The following is a 24,423-nucleotide window of genomic DNA, read 5'->3' as shown; positions in this document are numbered from 1 at the left end:
GGCTTCTATTGAAGAACTGGACTTCACAGCAACTAGGCTAAGTTGGAAGAATCCCCTAAGCTATGTTTATATTTGAAGCTTTTTTTTTTTATGTCATGTATACTAGAATTGTTTCACTGCAATTTTACCGTGGCTTTGGCTCTTTGCAGAACAAAGCAGTCAGAAAGAACTCATGTCCAAATCTAGATACAGTTTCAAATTACTGGTTAATTACTTCTGATTAAAATCAAAAGACATAAAATTTAAGCTAAATGTTTCAGAAAGCTTTAACCAGACTAATGAACTGTTGCTATGCTATTTCAGTATGCATTACCACTTACCTAAAAGTCTGCACCTGAATAGGTTCTTTCTGATTTTGCCCACGCAGCTGGTATATTTCTTTTGATGCTTTCTTTAGCATCTTTTCAGCTGCTTGCTCTTGGTGATGTTCAAATTTGGTCTGTCTGGTCTGAAAACAAGAACATAATGCTTAAAAAGGCCATGTGAATAAATAAAACATAAGAATATTCACAGTAAAAGAATGGATTCTTTCCCCACCCACCACAGTGAAACCACACTAGTACACTGTCTGAAATAGCTGATCTTCTAAGAACTATAAATGCTAAAGAGTGAGTTGTTTCATTCATTAATGCTCTTCAGAAAGACATGTAATAAATTAAAAAAATTTACTGCACACAGATCTGTCAAACAAGATTTTACTATAAATTTGGCATCAGTTTTTGCCTCTGATAATCCAATGTCAATTTTGTCTGTTGAGCAGTTTTGCCACCTTTTTCTACAACTCCTTTTTTTCAAGAACAGGAAAAAAAAAAATTACATAGGGAACATTCCAAATACTTGTAAAAGAATAAGTGTCAAATCAGCAAAATTTCTTTTAAATATCAGAAGAAATATAATTATTAAAGTTCTAATAACAAATACCTAAACAAAAACAAATGAACAAGAAATAAACAAAAATCCAAAACAAGACATGCCACTGGCATACAATGCCATTTTCCAAAAACTGTCCTCAAATAAATACACAGTTTGGTAATAATTTTTATTGTGCTAACTTCAAGAATATAAAAGAAGCATTCACTGTTTGAGATTCTGTACAAACAGCTCTTTAGACATCTTATCAAAATGAAGACATTTTGAAACAAGAAGTTTCTGAGCAAGCTGAGTGCTTGTGTCCTATTACCATACCTGCCTTTCTGCTTCTTTCAGCAAGTTTCGGAATCTCTCATCCCGAAGGACCCAGTGGGGTAAATCTGTCTGCCCTCGGAGCTGGGCGTCTTCCAGGCGCTGTCTCAACTCCCTTAGAACACAGATCTCCTCATTCAGCTGTCTCTGTCGAGTTCTGGATGCCTGGAGATCCAGCTCCAGGTCTAAGGATGTCCTTGCCATAAGTTCAGCCAAAGATGATCTGCAGGACTGTTGAGTTATTAGGATTCAAACAAAATGCACAATACATTACTGTCAACATGGTTTACTGGTCTGTCTTTAGCTCTATAGACCATACATATAATTGCTGTACTTACTTCACACAACTAAGTCTTTCCCACATCAACTTTTGGAGATTATTTACATCCCCCAGAAAAGGCTAGAGAATATATGGTGAAGAAAATCCCTACAGCTAAATTTTTCAATTAATATTTTCTACTACTTCCTTTTCCAGTTTCCTTTCTACTTACAAATATTTACCTAATGAAGTTTATGGACTAAAATTCCATGTTATGATGATAATAAATTAGATGCAATAGGAAAAACTCAATGACATCAGAAAAATACCGCTCTGAGCAAGACTCTTCTTAAAGAGCTTCATTCAATATTGGTTTTAAGATACATTCCGAATCAAAATGGGAGGCATGGCTGTCTACCTGCCTACACCAGCAAGGTATTAACTTCTGCTGACCAGACTATATTTTATGTCGTTTATATACACATTAATGCCTCATCTCTCCTTCTCTGCCCACTTGACAGTAGGAGGGGTGGCTTAACCTATTCATTCCTGAATACTTGGCTCTCAAATACTACTATTTGTTAGGCTGTATGGGAGGGGAGATGCATGTCTTAATTCAAACACACACATCTCTGAACCTGCACCCTGCGTCATAAACTAGATTTGAAAAATTTTGAAATAAACTTTACATCTAAATCAATATAAATTCAGTACCCATTAAACTGACTTCTCTCTGCCATGCTTTTTTCCCTTCTTCAAAATTGATCACAACTTTAACTTTTTTACGTCTACCTTTTAGCTTAGAAAGTCCAAAACAAATCCAAAACATGCACCCTGCCCCAATTACATTGCAGAAGTTTTTCACACTTCCTAAAAGGATTGGAATGTACCTGTAGACATCTAAACCTCTCAAGTATAGAAGTACCATTGTTGTAGCAACTTCATGAAAGCAGAAGGTCATTTTCCTGGGCATACCTGCTTGTACCGCAGAGTCCGCCTCTCCAAGGTGTTCCGGACAAAAGGGGACTTCCTTGGCAGGGTTGAACTGTCACTGTCACTGCGATACAGCTGATTAGAAAAGACATGGAAAATAAAGGTTGCTTGCAAGATCATCTTCATTAAGAAATTTAGGGTTTTTTGGGGGGGTTTCTTTGCTTTTGAGATTTCTTTTTTAAAGTACACTGAAACTATCTTCTTTTAAGCAACCATTTTTTTCAGTAATTTATAAACATTTATATATAATAATGCTCATGTGGTAGTTACAATAATTCAAGAAAATTTACAAACCATCAATGTTTTACAGATAAGTTTCTATTCTACTAAATATCCCAGACAATCTAACCTAAAAAAAAGAGGGAGGGAGGACTCAAAAGCAGTATTTTATCCTAAAACATGTACTGTCATGGGTAAAAACAATACAGTCTCTCACTTTCTCCTCGCATCTGTTTTTAAGTAAGTGCAGGTTAAGTGAGCACAGAATTTAAAAATAATTTCCTGAATTTTCAAACTCAAGCTCTCAGAAGCTTATGAAAGAGTACAATCAAAGCTATGATAATATTGCAAAGCCAATACCCATGTATTGATCTGCAACACCATGAGCCAACTCCTTAGAAGTCTTCTGCCACTGAATGCAGCAAACAATAAATGTGACCTTGAAAACTGCTGTGCTGGTCCTCAATTACTTGCACCAGTGCACCCAGGAATCCTATGTCCCACAGTAACAGGCACCTTATGACTGACATTCATGACAGCAATCAGAGCCATATGAATATTTATGCAATGGCCCTAAGACTAAGCATTCAGTACCTTTTCTCAAACTTTTATGTGAAAATTAAACACGGCTTCTAAGCTAACTGCTTACACACCTCATTAGATAGCACTGTAAAATCAACTACCCACACCTAACATCTAAGGTTGCCAAGGAAAAGAGCTCAATACCTAATTTATCATACATTCTTAAATTTCAAATTAAATCCATCCAGGCAAAAACTATTAAGAAGAGTCAGGGAAGCTCTTCCCACTGCATTGTTAAGTTCAATTAAAGATTATTCATTAGTATTAAAAATTAATAGATGTTTCTTATAAATGCAATGAAACCTTATAGCGAAATTATCAAAAATGTAAAATATACTTGTGTGTGGAGACCCCTTCCCCCTCCTCCTTCTCAAGCTTTACTCACTCTGCAAACATATTGACTCCGTGCTCCAGGCGAAAAGGTCTGGGAGCGAACAATTGTGCTGCTGCGAACAAAAGCAGAACCCCGGGGCCTGCGGCTGCTTCTCTCTTTTGGAAGAATAGCAACTTCTTCAGGAAACAGATCCTCAGTGTTAGTTTCCTTATCCACCTAAAATTTCAACAAAGGACATTTTTTTATTTCTTCCTTATTTTCTCTCTCCTAGCAAAGACAATCAGACATTTCAACAATACCAAAAGTAAACAATTTGCCCTGCTAGCTAGACTCAAATTTTAATGAGCACTGAGAGGATGTATCACCTCACTTTTGTAGAAGTTTTTAAACTGGGTCATCCAAAATTGTGAGATTACCTTTCAGAAGCCTTTGCTGGAGCAGTAACAATTAAGAGATGCAGTTATATCATAGCTGCAGAGCACAAGGACTGCATTCAGGATTGGCAATTGGGCATTACCCAAACTACCACCTGATCTCCAGCCTCAACAGAAGAAAACTGTGTCACCTTTCAGTAAGCACAGTGGCTCTGAAGCAACCGCTTTAAAACTACAGGAGCTTAAATGAAAACAAGGAAGAAAAAAGGAACTGAAAGACTGTTCACACAATTATACAAGAACACTAAAATATTCAGAAAGATAGAAAACATAGGCTACTCCAGCAAAGCTTTCAAAGTTTCAGAAAAGTCACTCCTCCATAAGAGGTGTGATCCTTGCTAAAGGCAACACAAACAGCTTATGTTCCTCCACTTCAATGAAGTCTGCTGATTTCAACTTGTGAAGGATTATTTTCAGTGTCTCTATCTTGACTACAAAAGATTTTAAGTACATCAGTTTCAGCACAATTATTCCATGTTATTGTAAAACTGAAACAGTAATACAAGTCCTAAAATTTCTTTCTTTACAATTCCTTTAAAAATTCTTATAGAAGTAAGAGCACTGGAATTTGATCATGATCTTTTCTGTTAAAATTTCAGGTAAATGCAGAAATTGATACCAGTGCCAATTTATAGATTAGATAAAGGCCATAGTAAAAACAGTTTGCCTTTTGATATAAGAACTAAATTCTGTTAAGAAGTAAGTAGTAAGTAAACAAATCCCAGCCCTGAAGAGTGAACTTCTACCAACTTAACAGCCATACAGATGTCACAAAGTCAGCACTCATATGGAGTTGCCAATGCCATTGCTGACTCCTTTCCCTCCTGCCCAACTCAGACTCCAGCTCCAGGCACAGCAGTAGCTCACTGTGCCAGGCAGGGTGGCAGTTTTCATGCTGCAGTGTCTTCTCTCCTTACCTTCAGTGGCGGAGGCTGCATTTTTCCAGAGCCGTACTGGCCTGCTGGAGCTGCAAACATGTGTCCAGCTAATGGATCCCCACAGAATGGCTCTGGATAAGGAGGACTAGTCTGGGTACAATTGCTGCATCCACTGTCAACAGACTCTGCTTGCCAGCTCCTAAAGTCAGAACATCACAATAATTTTGCAGATGTTAAAAAACTCCATGCAATTATGCATTACATTTATCTCTAACATTATCTAAGCCAGTTTATAATTTTAGAGTATTATTTCTCCAATAAAAATACAGTATTTTCAACAGGAGAACAGAGCACACTTGCATTTCTGCAAATGCAAATAAGCAAATACATTTCATAGAAAAATATTCACCTTCCCTAATTTTCTTAAGGCATGTGTTCTGGTCTTTGTAACAGTACTAAGAAAGCAATAACAAAAAGAACAAGAAAAGTCATGTAACAAACCAGGAGTATCACTAGGAATGAAATTGCAACCCTAATCCTAACAATGTCTCGTGTCACCACTAAATTTTATTTACCTTTTCTTAATACAGGGCTGTTATAAACTCATTACAGTTGCCTCCCTAGCAAAGTTCATGTTTGATATAAAGTTTCCCCACTCCCCAAATTCCCTAAATTCAACCTATTCAAGTAAGGTTTCCTCCTGTTTGCAGATCATGACATAATAGAATGTTATACTTGTAGCACTAACAGAAAGCAAATCTCAGAATAAAAACCTACTGTTTTCCTGCTTTATTTCAGATTATACCCATAGGGAAAATATCTTTGAGGAAATATTAGTTATTATCAGTTTGATGAGGTATTTAAACCATTTTTACCTTTCTGATATGGCTTCTGCCTGATCTTCTTTTCTTTCCATCTCCAAGATTTCCTCTTCTGTGTACTCCAATTTCACTCTCTCTTCTGCCAGCTCTCTCTCAACTGCTTCCAGCTGGGCAGTGGTCCTAGCTAACAGGGCTGTCACTGCATCCTGAAAGGTAAATTAGACTTTAATTAAATCTGTTTGAACAAACCAATGCATTTAATGTGTATTATTCAAAGAAAAAATAAAAACAAAGCCATCATATGTTCCTTAAAAAACTAAATTAAAAACCAAACCACAACCAAACAAATCCACCTTGAATCTTAACGATCAAAAGTATGTGGTGTTCAATTTGTCACAGAAACTGGGCAGACTTTACTTGACTGTGGAGCATTACCCACAAGTTAGGTCAGAAGAGACCTCTGGAGGTCACCCAGTCTGATGTGCTGGCCAAAGCAAGCAAGGCATCATAGTCAGGCTGTCCAGAGCCCAGTCAGGGCTGAAAACATCTTCAAGAATGAAAATTGCACAACCTTTCTTGACAATCTCTTCCAGTGCACTGGCAGAAATTTTTCATGTGTTTTAGCTGGACTGGAAACATGCATACAGGGTACTATTTCAAGCATCTGCCCAGACATGATCTGGTTTTCAATTAGTCTTCTAAAATCTAGATCTTGCACCAAGAGTTAAATTAACTTATTAGTTCCTGTGATAACTCAAAAACCTGCACCCAAGGTAAGATCATAGCCACCCTGCTGGTCAAACAAAGTAAACAAATCACTTTTTTAGAGCCATACTGTTTTAACTGTAGTTACATTTCCAGAAGACTGAGGAATACTGTCTTCACACTGGTTTTTGGTCTTTGCTCTCTGGGGCTCTGAACCAGTGAAGATCTGAACAGGGTACCAGTGAAGCTGCATCTCACCAGAACTCTCTGCATCAGTCAGGTTTATCTGAGCAATGCCCTGTAAAAAAACAAAAAGCATTGACCTCAATAAGATACATATACTCTGCAGGATAGACACCTTCTCACTTAAAGGGTATTTTACTTAGAGTGTAAACTCCCACTTCACCAAATACTACAGTCTCTTAAAAAGAGACACTTTTATTCTGTTGTGTTATGATGTTTAAGATTCTGAATTTCTTGCCTCTTTACTACTAGGAAGAATGGGAGTAGATAATTTTTTTTAAGTTGAAAAATAAAATTTGTATGACTGATGTAGATATAATTGACATCTGATAGCTATTAATATTTTATTTTTAAAACCTTCCCAACTATGTATCTGATTTTTATATTTGCTTAAATTGATATCACTTTAATAATATTACTTTAATTTCAGGGGCTTTTGAGATAACTGTATTCTGTTACCCTTCCATTCTCTGGCCCTCAGAGGCATCTTTCAAATGGAAATAAAAACGTTGTGTAAATAATTTTTTTCCTCTGCCTATTTATGTCATAAGGTAGTTAAATGAGCTATAAAGCCATTTTTCTACTTTCCAGGCCATCCTTGTATCTCCCAGATTCAGGTAAAAATAGTTTTAATGGAGGCTTCTCACTAAAAGTATTTCAAACTTTAAAGTTTAAACTGCTACATCAGAGAGAGCTCATGTAAGAAATTTCTCAGGGGTGTTTGCCTAATTGAAAAACAGCTGTGAACAAATTATTCTGCCTATTTTATTTGGTTTTTTTCTATCAGTTCACTAGCTGGACCAACCAATCATATTAGTCAGCCTTTAAGTACTGTTTTTTGTTTCCCTGGCTATCTCTGCAGCAATAGCATAAGCTGTTTTCATGCTTATGATCCACATGCTAAAAATGTCTTCTTTTGTATCACTGGAAAAGTCCTGTAAAAATGGCTTTCATCTCTCACAAATCAAGTAATTGTATACAATGATTCTAACAACAAAGGCAGTAGGAAATGTAGACAGAATGTGCATTCAACTTTAAGCAGGTAAAGAAACAGTTAAGTAGAAAACAATAATAAAAAAATAAATCATTGCATTGTTTTTCCAACACAAATGTTCCCTGGGGCTCTGTTTAAACAGGTGCATAGAGGACAATAGCCTAACAAAATAATGCAACATGGGGATACAGCATGTTTTTGAGAAAGTCATTTAATGTCAATATATCCCAGGGTACAGAGATACCTTTTCATTTTTCTGTATAACATAGATGTCTTCTAATTATCTACTCACTCTGATGTAATGGAAGATATAAATGTGCATCAAATACTCACACATTTGCATCAGAGTTGGAAAATGTTTAAGACACACTGAGTTTAGTTTAGGGGGTAGAGAGTAAAAGTGTTTTCCTGCCAGCAATATTGTAAGAAGCACAGGCTAGCTCTGAGACACCTGACACTGCCTATACCCTGCATTCATTAGGCAGCTGAGCAAGTCTGCCAAAGAAGCTGCCTCTACAAAGGGAGTCAGTAATTCCTGACTGACTGAATGCTGGGGAGTAGAAAATCACCATCAAACTCAATTAAGAATGATCAGTACTGAAAGGACTAATTAATAATTCATGTCCATCTCAAGATTTGTAGCTTACTCAAAAGGATGAAGAAACCAAGGTGGGTCTGCTAGAGGTGTATCACATGCCTGTTCTGATGAATTTGTTAAAGACTTGGATGGCAGAACAGTAAAAGTATTTATGAATATCTCTGTGATGTCTGACATGCACGTCTCTTCATGAGAAAACAATCAGGATTTTAAAATCATGCTAAAAATGGGACAGATGTTCCAAAATTAAAAAAAAAAAAAAAAAAAAAGTTACATTCAAGAAGAAATCAAATAAATTAAGACACAGGGAATAACTGGTCAGGGCTGTAAAAGATGAGAAACTGGGAGAGATGCAGCAATGCTGGGCGATTGCAAGAAAGGCATTCATACTGCTTTTATATTTTAACATGAACTATATATGCTAATCATGGAAAATAACAATTCTCTTATCTCAACACTGACAAGGCCACCAGGGAAGAAATAAGCCAACTTAAGACAGAAAAAGATCTTTCAGCCATGGAAAGCATAAGAGTAAAAGGTTGAGGAAATGGAAAAACCATCCCCACAAGTGTAGCATATTTATTTCTTTATAATGGAAATATTTCCCAGAATTTTTTTTATTTTTTTCCTGTTAGGTACAAGTATTTATATAAATTAGGATAAACTCCACTCTGGCTTTTGTACTTAGGAAAATATTAAACTGGCATAACCTAATTGAAAAGAAAGCAGCCATTAAGAATTTGAGAAATATATACATTATTAAATAGATGGGGGAAAATCCTAATATCGGTGGAAGGCATCTTCAAAGACAGGGGCCTTGCTGACAGGCACCACCACAGCAGTTCCAAAGAGGTAGCAGGTAGCAAATGATGTCTCAATGTGACAAAATGCTCATTCTCAAATTACAGCTGAAGAAAACAATGATCATAATGTTTAAATATTTCAGTGCACCTATCTGAAGAAACTGGCATTGTTTCTCTATTTTTGAGTAGTATTGTTAAATTACCTTAAACTATATTACCAATTACTGTTGACAAAGATACTTCTGACATAACCAATTGAAGACCATGAAAGAGGAAAGAATCCCCACCAAGATACCCTGAAGACCTATTTTTTGGCAACTCAATAACAGCAGTTAGAATAAAATACCCTAAACTTAGATGCATTTGTTTCAATAGAAAGATACCTTACATTTCAATAGCTATTTAGCTGCCCAGAGGAACAGGATATACCAGTATAAAGCATTTTACACCAATAGATCCAGCCTGTTCTTGAGATGCTTTCTCTTTAATTACATTGTAGACAAAACTTCCTACTGCAGACAAGACCTCAGGTCCGTTTCTATCAACATTAAGACCCCTGTTTATAGGAGATGCTACCTAAATTTAAAGGTGGATTAACAAACACACATTCTTGACCAGATTTGTTCAAATAAACACCTCTTATCCACAGCCCAGCATGACAGTGAGATGCCTATACCTCTTAACTTCTTTGATAGGCTTAAAAGTTTTTTTCACTAACCCATTCAAACCCCCCACTGCAAAGACAGCCCACTCACTTCAAAATAGCCAGGACATCAACCCTAAGGCAGATTTAGTTATGCATGTTTGCATTTGGCAACAGCTAAATGAAGCTAACATTAGTTAGTACATGATACCTCAATCAGTTTAAAGTAAAAGGCTGAAGTAACAACACTGTTCCAGGGCCACTATTATCCTGCAACAAAGTTAAGACTGATGAAATAGCAGTCCTCTTCACCCAATGTTATATAATAACGAGGTGTCTGTATTCCTTGGTTTTTTTCGAAGGAACCCGTCTGAATAGTACAGATTCACCACACAGGCACTATAGCATCATGCAGAAACCTAAGTCTTGAGCAAACTGTAGTCTAAAAGCTGTGAGATGAAGTCTTTTTTAAAATCCCACCTCTTTATTTACAGAACTACACTTACACCTGTGAACAAATGAACACATTAACATGTAACTCTATCAGAACTTCTTATGGAAAAATTAGGTTCTCTTTTTAATCTTAAAAAAAAATTGCTCGGGTAACTTTAGTTTCGCATATCACATGGCTTTTAAGAAACTGAACCACTTACCAATAGTTCTTCTTGTTGCTGATGATCAACTGAACAGATATACAGCTGCAGTGATTTTAATTTCAAAGCACTTGAGTGCATGGGGATTTGGAAGACTTCATTAAATATTAACGGAGTTTGGAATTCCAAAGCTCTCGAGCAGTAAGTGGTTGGTGTGCCTGACTCAAGCGGTGGCAAATAAACTCTCACATGACTGGGAACAGCAAAATAGACAAATAGCACAATTCAGACAAAGAAAGCCATTTTGCATTTCTCAAAATCAAGCTAAGCAAAAACATCAGTGCAACTTCTACATTAAGAAGCCGCCTTGAGATGTCCTCATCACCAGAACTTATTTTGCATTCTAATACAGAAGATCTGCAAGGCTGATCTCAAAACGCTGTATTTTTTAACAAAAACTTTTTTTTTTAACTTGGTGCTTAAGAAGAGGCACCAAGTGGCACTTGAGCTGCCCTGAGGTATCCAAGGCATCTAAAAGGAGCTAGCAATTATAAGAGGATCTATGGGAGAGCTACACAGAGCCTCCTCTGAGCAGCAGCAGCTGGAGGCCAGGTGCTGTGCCATGCTATTTCAAATGGAAACACATGCCTATGTTTAGGCAATTGAATTGTCCCATCAGTGTCACTGATCCATTTCTTTCTTCATCCACTACGCAACCTATTTCTCTCCTTAAGAAATTAAGAAATCCAGATTGCAAAAGAAATCTGCAGTCACTGCATCTATCTACAGTCTCAAAAGACAAATTCAAATATGTGGTAACATATCATTTAAGACTCCAAGCCAAAAACAAGATCAACAACCATTTTCACCTGACAGCATAAGCAGCAGAGCTACTTAGAGAATTGTTTCCATGTTCTCCCTGTCCTGACTGCTTTCCAAGCCCCTGCAATATCCTATTCCTTTCCTCATGCCAGCAAACAGTTTCAAGCAACTGTGTTGTGACCCAGATTACAAAATTTATCTGGGTTAAAAAAACTAACCTGGCTAAAACCCCACAAAGCCTTCAGGATTAAAAAACTCACTCCAGCTCAGGTTCACTCAAGTTACTATATGGCTGCAGGAACTCCTCTGCCACCACCAAAGAGGGGCTGACACTGGCAGGCAAATACATGGTTAGAGGACAACTGGAAGAGCTCCTTATGGTGTAACTGCAGCACACTGGGCTGTGGAGCATCACTTAAACAAATTCTTCTCTGGTAAAAAGGCAGAGACCCAGCTCCTCTGCTCCCTGGCTGCTGTAGTACACTTCCCCCCAGCTGCCACAGCACCTGATTCAATCAATGTACAGTTGCACAGAGGAGTTTTTTAAACTCAATAAAAACTTCTTCTGCTTTTTGGTAATAGAAACTTACTTTTTGACTAGACTAATCAATTCACCCTGCAGCAATGCAATTTCTTGATTACAGCAAAGGGCTGAGAAGGATGAAGAACAGAACTGCATTTTGAGTCCCTTAGATGCCTGGTTGCCTTGATGATAATGTCCAACAAAACCTCTGGACTAACGTTTTTCTTTGGTGACTCTACTTTACTACCTTCTTCAGATGATGCTTATTTCCTCTTCTGATGACAAGGCATCATGGCTGAGTAATACACAATATTCACATTTTTCCCTATCATGTGCCCTTGCACTCACACTGACACAGAGCAGAAATCCAACAATAATGTACTAACCTACATGAAAAACTTCCACTCTAGTTTTGCAGAGTTAGCATGGTGAAGTTCTCAACAAACGACGATTCATTCAGGGAGATGTATGTGAATTTAGTACCTCCCAGCAAATAATTTATTTACAATAAAATAATGTTATCATATCTCCATTTTCCTGCTTTCAAACAACCTCTCCCAGAGATAAAGATCAACAATTTTTACATGTTGAATTTCTTTAAAATATACTAAGATGCATCTCTAGATAAAACAGTGTTTTATGACAACACTGAATTTGTAAGAAACATTTATTAGACTAAACTAAGCTATGTTCTATATGTGATACAAAATTTGAAAAAGTAGCACAAGTTGTTAGAGCTTAAAAAAATTCAATCTTTTGTACTGATTCTCCGCTTGTACTTGTGTTATCAGAAGGCCTTTCATGGATACTCAAGGAGAGCTGTACAGGCCACAAAAGCCTGCAGATCCTCTGCTGTTGTGAGCATGTTTTCTGGTGTGGTTTTCTCTCTTAAAGATAAAAGGCAAGGCAGACCTCTTACTGATTATTATAGATTTTGCCACAGGTAATGAGAAAAATACACTAAGCGTTCTCTGGAATATCACAGATATTTTTGAACAAACTTTCCTCTGCATAATAAACATGAAAGAGCAGAGACTACACTTGTTACCTGAATATTGTGACATAAGTTGTATAAAAGGGATACTTTGTGACCAGAACATTAACCCTTTCCTCATGGAAATTAAGACATAGCATCTTCTCCAGAAATTGCTTAATTTTGAATGAAGCCAAATAAATCTATGGTATTTATAACTGCAGCATAAAACAATGATGACTCTGGGTGAAATTTAAGCTTACATTTTGCAGTTTTCTTTAACAACTAGACTGGTGAAGTTCCTCAGCTGTAATACATGGACTAGCAGACATTCGCTTCCACTGTCATGCCTGGAAAATAAATTTTCTGTGTTAGTCACCAGTCATTGATAATTTGCTTAAGAAATGAAGATGAAGACTAAACAGATTTAAAGAATGCAAAAGCACATTTTGTTAAACAAATTTCTTGCACAAATCAGTTTCAATTAAGGGCATTAGCTAGAGTAACAAAGTTAATAGAACTAAGTGAACTAAATATTTTTCAGCTTGAAATTAACAAGTGGCCATCATATGCCTCTTGACAGCAAACAGGCTTTAACAAGACCAAGTCTTTTCTTTAAACAGTTACACCAACTGCATTTGTGTGTGTGCATGTGTAACAACATATCAGTTACATTAGACAAAGCCATCTGCATTATTTTCATGGGCTATTGAAAACAAATATTAAAATTCTACTCTTTCACATCAGCACAGATTTTGAAATGCCACTAACAAATCTGGTTGATATTTCAAAAGCTTCCAATCTTAGGAATTAGTTTCCACAGGGCAGAAAGGATTCTGGAGGGCTAAGATATGATACCCTGTCTTGTATGACAATAGTCTGCCCTTCCCCAGGCTACTCCCACTACCAACAAGAACATGCCATAGGCATAGGATTTCAAAGATGTATTGTACAGCTGGGACTGTACTTGTGTCTCCTCACCTGTGATTCTCCTAAGGTAATACTCCTTTAGCTGGCTTAAAAAGGTCTCGCTTACAGAGACATATCCCTATACCCATACCCACATTAATGGCCCAGACAATGGAAATAAATGCTACTGAAAGAAGTAATGAAGGTCCTTTTATCAGGCAGCATTGAAAGGGCACTTAATAAACTTTGATTAAACCATATCCCCAACACAAAGTGGCACGTGACTGACTGATCTGTACATCCACTGGAATTTGGCTGCCAGTTCAGAAACCTCTTAAAAACTCCCACCATGATTTAGTTTATTAAAAAGCTAAAAATCATAAGCAGGAAAAGTAGTGACAAATTCCTGTAGAGTTGACGGAGAGAAAGAGAAGTAATTACTCACAGAAATCCAACATGTATTTGTGGTTCTTCATTACTGGCAGCGTCACCATAAACAGGCTCTTCCAGATCTTCATTCCTGCAGGAACAGAAAGTACTGTAAACTACACAGTGACCTAAGCTGCTAAATGATGAACTAGCATTTATTCTGTGATTTGTGGATATAAGCAATTATTTAGCAATACAGGAGGGACTGGTAATATAGAAGGAATTGAGACAAACTACTGTATGTTTTATATAAAAATATACAGTAGTAGTAATTCACAAGTGTCAAAGTTGAAGTTTTAGAATTAGTCTTTCAAGATATTTAGGTTATTTTAGCATTTATTTTGTCTTCCAGATCTCTTTAGCATCCTCCAAACCTTATCTTCTTCCCAGTTACTGCTTCCTGTGTTAAGACAGTTGTATTAAATAACATGTCTTTCTACATCCTTCAACCCATTGGTCAACCTACATATTTTTTGGCTTTTGACAGTTCATATATTTCTTCCTTAAAGTTATACTTTTATTGCATGATACTCAGAATTTTAAGTCACACTCTGTATAACTTGATTTTGTTATAGATTGTTGAAATAAAATTACTGATTTATGACTAACAGGATGAGAAAACTATCTTGCAAGGGAGATACGATGTTAAAATGTCAGAGAGAAAAAAGCAAAAGGGACTTGGCACTTGAAGATGACAGTGGACTGCATGTAAAAAGCTTCTTTCCTTTAAAACATGCCATCTAGTTGCTTTACGTTACTAATAAGTAGCAATTTTGAAAGCCTACACATAAATTCACAACTAATTCTTTTGGGCCATGTGGCAGAACAGGAATATTTCCAGCTTACTATGCATTTATACACCTGACCTTTTGCTTAAAGCTTCAAACACGCCACTGTCACTAGCCAGTGAATGATCTGAGAGACATGCTGAAACTCGCCTGGCTCTCCTCTCCGATCTTCTGCCGCTGTCTCCGCGCAGAGTTACAGCTGCCATGGAGAAAAAAGGGACAGCAACATCAGCTCAAGGCAACTTCTTCAAAATTAAACAAGAAACATCTATTGTATCAAAGCTAGCAGCAAAACAGCACAAATGCAATTCACTGGTTTTTCTTCTAACCTGAAGTTAAAAGCCTAGAATAGGATTGACCGGAGATTTTCTGTGGGAGAATTAAGGAAGGAAGTTTGTGGCTAATTGCTCTGTGACAACACTAAGTATAAACCAATTGTATTGTTACTAAATGTTTTTCTGGTAGAGTAATTCCTTCCTAAAGGAAGACTTACATTAATTCACATATGTACACATGATAGCCTAAGCTTTTCAGATTTACCTACTGAATATACAATAGGTTGAAAACAAACACAGAGACTAATTCTTTTTTAAAGTTATCTGATAATACAATGTGAGGTTTTGTTCTCATTTGTTTCCTAATACAAAGTCTCAAAGCATACTGTTTATACCATGACATAATAGAAGCTTTTATTTACAGTCTGAGAGGCATTATCAAAAAGAACCAGTGTTTTCCAGCTCACTCAGACCACTGTTTTTCTTCAAATTCTTGGTGAATTACTTTGAAAACTGACTGGGGGAAGGAGGAAGTAATGTTCAACCTTCTTTGCCACTCTTCCCTGAATCACCAGCCACACAATAAACAGCAACTCAGCAATCACTTTCATGTTTTAAGTGCACCAACAAAATTACATTATACACTGGGTTTTGCACAGGCAAGTAGGCATAGCAGCTACTGATCCTTTAAAGTACGTGCACAAGCAGTAACGTTCAAGAACTGCATAGAAAAGGCTTCAACACTTTAACAATGTCTCCCAACTTGAGGTTGTTTCCCTTTGAGTCCTAGAGAAAATCACTAAACAGACTTGAGAAGTGCAGTTTCTTCACTGTGCAGAGAAGAACTTTCACCCTCTTTTGCTCAAAGTTTGATGACTGTCCTCAAAGCAGGAAAGCAGTGGTAAAGAGATGGCACTTCAAAAGTGGGGAAAGCATTTTATTTGCTTCTGCTCATGCTTACAAACCTAAGACAGCATGGAAGCATTGACAGTTCCAGCAGAGTGACAGTAGCACAATGCATGGGGGACAAGCACCAGCTGGCATTTACAGCTTACAGCCCCAAAAAGGGATGAAGCAAGTCCTACTCAAAGTAACAAATTGTTAAGTGCCTCTGTTGCACATTATCATGAGCCATCCCCCTGCATGGTACCCACCTCACCTCCCACCCAAGCACCACCAGGACAGGACATCAGGACAGGAGAACTTGATAAAACTCTTCCAGATCAACACAACCACGCTGCTGCTATCAACAGAAGGCTCTGGCTAAGGTTAGCTTTATCCCACTGTGGAACTGGCAGAGAAGGTGCACCAAGCCCAGCAGGTTGTGTGCCAGCCCAAGACACATTCCTGTTACCAGGCCACTAACAGCAGCATCTTACCAAAGGTGTTACAAAAATCACCTCATCCTATTTGGAGCTAAAATTCCAGCAGAGCCAGTTCTCTGTCCATTGGATTCATAAGTAGCCCTATGGACCTCGCCTCCAAATTCAACGAAGGATTTAATCACCTTTAGGTATTTAGGAAATGTATTTGCTGGCTAGGAACAGCTCAGCCTGTACTTGTCTCTGCACTGAGGGAAAGAACCACCACTCCTCCCCATCCGACCCTTCTTGTACATCTTGTACACATTGTGCAGTGCTACTCATGACATCCTCACCACAAATGAGAGCCAAGTTCAAGTGAGCACACAGAAAGCAAAAACTGTATTTGAACCACACACTACTCTTTATCACTTGTACAAAAGTGGTGGTTTTGTGGGTTATTTTGATTGGGGTTTTTTGTTTGCTTGGTTGGTTTGGCTTTTTCCTTCTTTTTTTTTTTCTCCCAAGGACTTTTGATTTGGTAAGCCTACCTCACTGTCTGGTATTTATGAAGTTTATTCTGTCACTGGTATTTATGAAGAATCATAAGAATCATGAAGCATTAGCAATCTGTAGAGACATCTACATATTAAAATTTCTCCAAAATTTTACATCAAGAGGTTGAACTTCACAAATGTTGCTTTTTTTAAAAGTGCTTCTATAATTTCTGTACTAATTTCAACAAGTTATACTACAACAACTCAACTTCTTTTTGCAAAGAAGCCCTTGGCTCACCCCCTACGTGAACACTTTGTATAAAGGTAGCAGAGGAAAGTTCCTGTGGACTCTGTCCTTGGAAGGCTCATGTTTCCAGTTTGGCTGGAAGGAAAAGCTGACATCAAGCACTAATATAATACAATGAAAAGCTGATGCATTACAACAATGTTGTAATTTGACAGCGATTTGCTCACTGTCTGCAGGCCACGGAAGCATTCAATAACCTCTGGACAATGGCAGCAAACTTGAGAGAGATACAAACACCAGAATATCCCCTTGACATGGGGAGGGCGTAAAAATTCAGCAGGAAAAATTAGTCAAGATCAAAGACACACCAAATTTTGGTTTAAGAAAAAAGTTTACCACAGACTTTGCAATGCTGGACGCTAAGGAATTGTTTAAAAATTAGGTTTCTAAGACAGGCCATTACCTTACATTTTCTTATTTAATTAACAAAATCAGTAAACAATAGATATGATTTCCAGAACTACTGGGTACCAAAGCTTGATGTAAGACAGCCCTGAATGAAAGAACATTCTCATTATCATTAGTTGAAAAAGTGAACTTCAAAGCAAATTTTGCTGTCCAAACTTTCGTTTGCTAAGAAATCTCATAAATAAATCTAAAGCATATTTCACAAGCTTAGGTGACTGAAAATACTGCATGTCAGCTCAAAATGCACTAATAAAAGAGTAGAACACTCTCATAAAAACTGATCTGAGACAAAAACAGACCTTACCTACCATAATGCTGTCAGACATTACTATTATATAACAAAGGGGAAGGTCAAAGAACTCTTTCCCCAGGAATTTAGCTACAGCTGTGAATGTGTTGTTTAGTTGACATAGCAAGAAAATTAAGTATGCCATAATGATTAAACAGATACAGCAAAATATCAAACAAAACCAAATGTAGCAGAATCTCCTGTTTCTTCTCATGCAACTCCAAAAACAAAAAACCAAAACAAAACAACCCACCCCAAAAGAAAACAACCAACACATCACACAATAAGAAATTTCAGGTTCACTTACAGTGAATTTTTCTGTTGTGCCGCATGAGAAACAAGACAAAAAGCATACAGTGACAAATCACCCTTTAGATCTCTGACAATATTTTATAAACAAGAGACTATTTAGGCATTAAAAAAATTTAGCATTTCAAAGATTTGTTATATAGAAGAGATAGTGAAGATATTCAAGCCCAGTATTTTATTGACATTTCCTCCCACTCCCAGATTTACAAATATGATGGATTTAATTTTTCAAGCATATTCCCTCCATTCACACATGAAAACTTATTTCACAATGTGACCCTGTGACAGATGCAGAACAATAAAACAGCATATCAGCAACTGAACATCAAAATTGCAGTTCCTGAAGTACCCCTTGAACTTTCTCAAGTGCTGCATCAGTGCAAAGTTCATGCAGTTTATTCAGTGCTAACCCTCCCAGTCCCCATTATGTGCAAATTACCAAAATTACCTCAAGCTTTGCCTAGTGAAGGAGCAGGCCAAGGTCTGAGGGAACCAAGACCTCCCATTTTTGCAGCACAGCATTCTGCTGCCAGGCCACGGGGAGGCAGCAGCAGGGTACACCGCCTGGTACCTCGCAGAAAGCCAAACCCCAGCATCTGCCAGCTCCCAGCTCTGGCATACAAGCTGGATGCTCCATCCAACTCTTCCAGGAAAAGAGCACAAAACCAAAAACCTTTCAAAACTTCCAACTGCTACTTGTGAACAACTGCATTACAATTCCAAACCACTAGCTAGTGAGTGTAGAACTCAAAACAGGCAAAAATCAGCAAGGTTAAATTATTTTCAGTAATTGCTTCCAAATGCAAATATCAAAAATAAAAAAAAGTCTCAAAAGAAGGCAGCCTGGCAACCTTTTAACCACACATTCTTCCTCAAAAAGCAACATAAAATACTCCATTGTACATAGAGAAAAGCTGTAACCTCTCGGCTAGGAGCTGGACACCCCAGCACTGACAGCAGGTTAAGCACAAAGGTTTTCAGACAAATGTGAGATGTGTAGAAACACAGCAGAGAACTGAGAAAAAGAAAACCAAAGCAGGAAGCTCCATCCTGTATTGCTGCCTAGGCCCTCACACTAGGCCTTCACTTCTAGGAAACACACACAAGCTATAAATGAACTACTTAGATACTTTCACTTACCACAATGGGTGAAGACATGCTGTGGTCTGATTTGAGGTTTAAAGAAAGCCTCAGGAAGCCTCTTCACAGCACTAATTTAAGCACAAGTTTTCATACTGGTCTCTGGAATTCTGTTTATTTTGGTCTGAAAGCTACAGTATGGGCACTAGAAATGTTTACAGCTAGTAAAAGTAAATTCTGCTGCAGTATCTTCTGGCAGGGCTAGCTGCATTAAGGAAATTAGGTAAGTCTAGACTTAAATGCTTTTGAACAATACAGGCTTTTTAGCACTGTGGCAATGATTTCTTTTTTTAAATGAAAACCAGAAAGGTTTTCTGTAAATACCATCAATGTTCTTTGTATTATCACTTGCCAAGTAAGATTTTGGTAGGATAATATGATCCATTCTCTGGTTATAGTTCATATTATTCCTGACATCATGAGTCCTGAATGCAACATTCTACACAATGCTAACACAGAATTCTGGATATAGAAATGAAATGGCATTCACAACATTTAATATTAAACTAAACTCTAAAAGCCTTTTTCTACTGGTATGGTATTAATTATTAAAAAGCAAGCAAGCTAACACACAAAAATGTTAGCATGATTATCTTTTTCACATTAAGACCAGTTCTTCATTTGGTTGGTCAAAACAGGAAAATAAATTTGTCATGTGCCTGTATGCTGAGGCTTCTAATTTTGTTTCATTTTTTCAAAAGTTTTCTGTTTCCTCTTTTGATTTCTCTAATTTATGTTTCTCAACTGCAGTGCTTTCAGAAGCTTCTGCCAAGGCAAGCTAAAGCAAGTCCCTCAATTTGACAGTCCAGCAGGAAAGGAAAAGTCAATAGTGCATGTGCTGTGCTAGCTGCGCCCATCATCCCTCTGCCACCAGAGCACACCAGCCAAGATGCACAACATCTCACACATCCCCTACAAAAGATTCTCCTTTGCTGATGAAGCACCCACTCATGAGTGCACTGTGCACTCATTACAGCCATGCCACTGTGGCTTCTGCTCCTCACAGAACTTGGACACAGGAACCTGGGCTGGTGTACGTACAAATTCAAAATTCAGCATTGCAGTCAGCCAGCCTTCAAGCACAGTCAAAAGCATCACCTCAGATTTTGTGTTCGGGCTTTTTATTGTAGGGAATAGTTGTTTGTAATTTCCTATCTCTCCTGAATTTGTTTTGTTTTCCATTATCAGAATAATGGCAACATCAGCACAACTGGGGGCCTCAGAAGTAACTAACCCATACTTTCTCTTACTAATACTTTACTTATTCTTGCTACATCCTTGAAAGGCTACACTCCAGTGAAAGTCTATATACCATGCTCTTTCTTCCAGTCAATTCACCACTGTTTTAAGATCTATTGACAAGGTTTCTCTATTCTTGCACCTCCTTGCCCTAAAACTAGAGTTTGGGTTTGGGGGATTTTCCTGTGTTTTGGTCAGGCTTTTAACAGGTAACACTGACCATGCAATTTTTACCTGATGGTAGTAAAATACTCAGGAACAATCTCTACTGTGCTGGCATGCTTAGGTCTGTGTGACATTTTCTATGACAATGTGGCAAAATAATAATATCCACAAACTCACCTCCACCAGTTTGGACAGCAGTCAGGTGTGGTCCCATTTCTCGCAGCCCTTCACTGTCCAGAGGGTAAGCAGATGTCTGAGATGAGCTCGTGCCTTGCGCATCATCATCACCCAAGGCTGTGGTCTGAGCCCTGAGCATTTCCAGGGCTCCCATGCCTGCAATCTCCTCAAAGCCCTCTGACATCTGAGCCAACGGAGAATCCCGTGACGCAGAGAGAAACGGGGTGTCCAGAGGCGAGCTCGGAGGAGACAAGGATGACAAGGAGGAGCGCGACGACAGCGACGCCAGGGACTGCGGCGTGTCCAGGGACCTGCGCTGCTTATTGAAACCAGAGTGTCCCATGGGATCCGCGTAGGGCACGTCCTTGGTGAGCGCCTCGAAGGGAATGATGTCAAAGCGCAAGTGCTGCCCGTAGTCTGTGACACTGTCTGCCTTGTCGTACTGGGGGAGGCCATAGATGTCCGTGAAGCTGACTGAGCTCAGGGAGCCTCTGCTGGAGGCCAAGGATCCTCGACTGGAGGCCAGGGATCCCCTGCTGCTGCCAGAGGACATGGTGAGGGTGCTAGCTGACAGACTACGGCATGCAAAGAAAGAGAAAACACAAAAATGTCCTTTCAGATATAACCAGAACTACCAATGCAGACATTAAAACACTAATCCAGACTACACAAGCAATTTTAAATGTATTCAGTACGGTGACATGGAAAGGATGATTTGGCATTTTAAAGTCCAGTTCATGTCTCTTGCCCTGGTCTCAAGCACAGCCATGACTGAAGAAGTACATGTGACAACTAGATCAGGGCTAAGCGCCTGAAGACAACACTCCAACAACATCCAAGAGCAGGATGAGCCTACTCTCATCCAACATGTAAACAGCTGCGATTTGGCAGAAAAGAGGCCAGAGCAGGCTCTAGCTCAGCAAACTCAATGTAAAGCCAGGAAGGATAGATTACCATGATCCAGCTCAAATTTACATTAATGATTGGTCATAAACAATCCAGGAAGAAGAAGTGCAAAGGGATTTGCAAAGTCCTAACAAACTGCTGTGTAAGCCTCACTCTCACAGGTTTTTCCAATGCAAAATAAGAAGAGTTTAGGATGAATCCTATTCCATTTCCTCTTACCATTCTCAGTTAAGGGGGGCAAGAATATTAATGCCAGAGAGAGATGAAGTGAGACAGGAACTCAGCAGGAACTGAGCTTTTGATGCTGCTATGGTGTTAAACTGAAGAATCCCCAAGAGCTGCATCTCAAAAGGCAGCTGTGGGTGTGAATATGCAAAACATGCTGAACTTCAGGTGTGAGTCTTAACACATTCTCGTATTTAAATAGCAAAATTTTGTCATCTTACCAGACATCAAAACCCCCTACCTTTGAAGGTATCACGATATTAAGAAACCAGAGAATTTAAAAGAAGGCTAACTGCCCATAGCGAAACTGTAACAATATTACAACAGATTTTAATAACTTATCTCCTTTTCAGAAAGTAAGGTAACATAAAATTCCCAGCTACACTTAATAACGTACCCTAAATAGCCATCACTAATACTATTTATAAAACTCCATCCAAATCATCACATTCTAAAGTGCAAAGTGTATAAAATGTTGTGAAAAATTAATTTACTTGGCATATATACACAGAAGTATAAAACATAAACTTCATGCATTATTAATATTCTTCTCTGCTGTAGTTACTTCAAAACCTGCTGCTTTTACATAGCTTACCTTTTTAACTGGGAGTGTAAATATGAGGTTAAACGTGTAGCTTCTTCTAGTTGCATAAGCAAACAATTTCTCTTCTCCTGTAACAGTATCCTATAATTAAACATATACATATTACTATTTTCTTCATCACAAAAGTTCTAGGAGCTTCCCAAGTGTGGAAAAACATCAATGCATTGAAGTTTGGAATACTGAAAAAAGCTGTACTGTTTAATGAAAAGTTTTAATTTATGCTGCTCATATGCAGCGATGTTAATTCCAGCAAGAACACAAGAACCAAGACTGCAGGAGAGTTCTCAGATAAGAAAAGTAACTGAACCTGAAATGATGCTGAAAATACATTAAAGAATTAGCAGTCATAAGAAGTTCTAGGTAAAAACATCAGACTCTACAAGATTATTTTTCTTCTCTTGCATCAACCTGATTCTGCTATTAAAATACTATGCCCTTCTACCTTGTCACAAAAAAAATTTCCAAGAAAAGTAGTGTAAAATTTCAAAGACAAAAAGAAAATTTTTGAAGGACTTCTGTTGACTATAACCACCAATGTCAAATTTAAGCTTTTATTCCATGTGTTTTACGTGCATTCATTTATCATTATGTTCAAGCAGGCAATACAGCATCTTGACTACTACATTACAGGAAAAATTTCATGCTGCAACTTATTTTTTGCCCGTTGTTATAACAAGCAGCTGAATTAGTCAGTACCACTACCACAATACAAACAGAATGTAACTTTAATGCCATCAATCTCACACACCTATAAGATACCTTGAACTCAGTATTCTGACATTATTAGAATTTCAAATAATAGATTTTTATCTACCATCTACTCTTTTTCTGGATCCAGAATTATATTCCTGGTGTTTTGTTTTCCAAGCCCAATCACTGAACTTCAAGATAGTATCAGGGTAGTATTCTGGTTTGTGTTGTACATTTTGTACATCCAGGAAAGTTACAGCTCCAGCCCTACATCACAAGGTGCCTGGAAATGGAGATTCTAAGAAAGGGTTTGGAGAAAGCAGATCAAAGTTATTGGGCTGCCTCAGACCCTCCTCAGCTGCAAAGGCAGCTGTTAGAATTCAACATGTTAATGAACAGGATTTAAAAATCAACAAAAAGGATTTTAATATCAGCAGAAAAACTGTTTTATCCAGTTCTACTGGATGAAACAGCACCTCTCAAGCTTTCTTCCTCCCTTTGTGCACCCCAGGCCAGGTTAACTAGTGGCACAAGGAAGGCTGCAGCTCAGCTATGCAAACTTACACCATACAGGCACTGCATGCAGGAACCAAGAGAAAAGGACAAATGGACACAAGAAACTAAACTGATTCAAAAGCTTGCAGGTGAAAGCAGAGATATTCACACCATCTACTGTAAGAAACAAACTTAGGAACCTACACTCCACAGTGATAGATGCTGCAGGGTAGGTATCTGTGCTAAAAAGTAAGAAATGCCTCCAACTAAGGCTGTCAGCCAATATTAACAAAAACAACACTATAACAAAAACAAAGAGCAAAACCCTCTTTCATACAGATTTTAAGTTCATTCTGATCTGTGCATAACTCAGTAATAGAAGTGTTAATTATTTAAGAAAGAAACACCTTTGTATTTCACAATTAGAATAAAGTGGAAATACAAAAGCAGAATTAGAAATACTTCTGGTTATTTCTGAGTCTAAAACAAACAAAAAATCAGGGCTACTAATAGTTAAGCTTTCCTCCAATTTATCATAAAAAATAGATTCTAACTTCTGCTCAACTTTCTGCTAGCATTTGAAATATCAAGTACCACAGTAGAATGCTGGTTTCTAACAGCATGAACTCCATGGAAAAATAGCTTAGCCTTCTTGCCAACACAGTATGCAC

General features: G+C 37.9%; 1 protein-coding gene across 1 annotated transcript in view; it reads right to left on the bottom strand.

The window, feature by feature from the left end:
* WWC3 (WWC family member 3) overlaps positions 1-24,423 on the bottom strand; it is a 99,201-nt gene that overhangs the window by 2,990 nt on the left and 71,788 nt on the right. Inside the window, 13 exon segments of the mRNA XM_058045577.1 lie at positions 321-448; positions 1,186-1,413; positions 2,417-2,509; positions 3,621-3,785; positions 4,921-5,080; positions 5,757-5,908; positions 6,538-6,705; positions 10,342-10,534; positions 12,863-12,949; positions 13,954-14,028; positions 14,804-14,924; positions 20,833-21,407; positions 22,559-22,648. Of these exon segments, the coding sequence (XP_057901560.1) occupies positions 321-448; positions 1,186-1,413; positions 2,417-2,509; positions 3,621-3,785; positions 4,921-5,080; positions 5,757-5,908; positions 6,538-6,705; positions 10,342-10,534; positions 12,863-12,949; positions 13,954-14,028; positions 14,804-14,924; positions 20,833-21,407; positions 22,559-22,648 (2,235 nt within the window).

Source organism: Melospiza georgiana, chromosome 2 (genome assembly GCF_028018845.1).
Source record: "Melospiza georgiana isolate bMelGeo1 chromosome 2, bMelGeo1.pri, whole genome shotgun sequence".
NCBI classification, from domain to species: domain Eukaryota; kingdom Metazoa; phylum Chordata; class Aves; order Passeriformes; family Passerellidae; genus Melospiza; species Melospiza georgiana.
The sequence above is the reverse complement of the archived record's forward strand: the minus strand, read 5'-3'. Positions and strand labels throughout refer to the sequence as shown.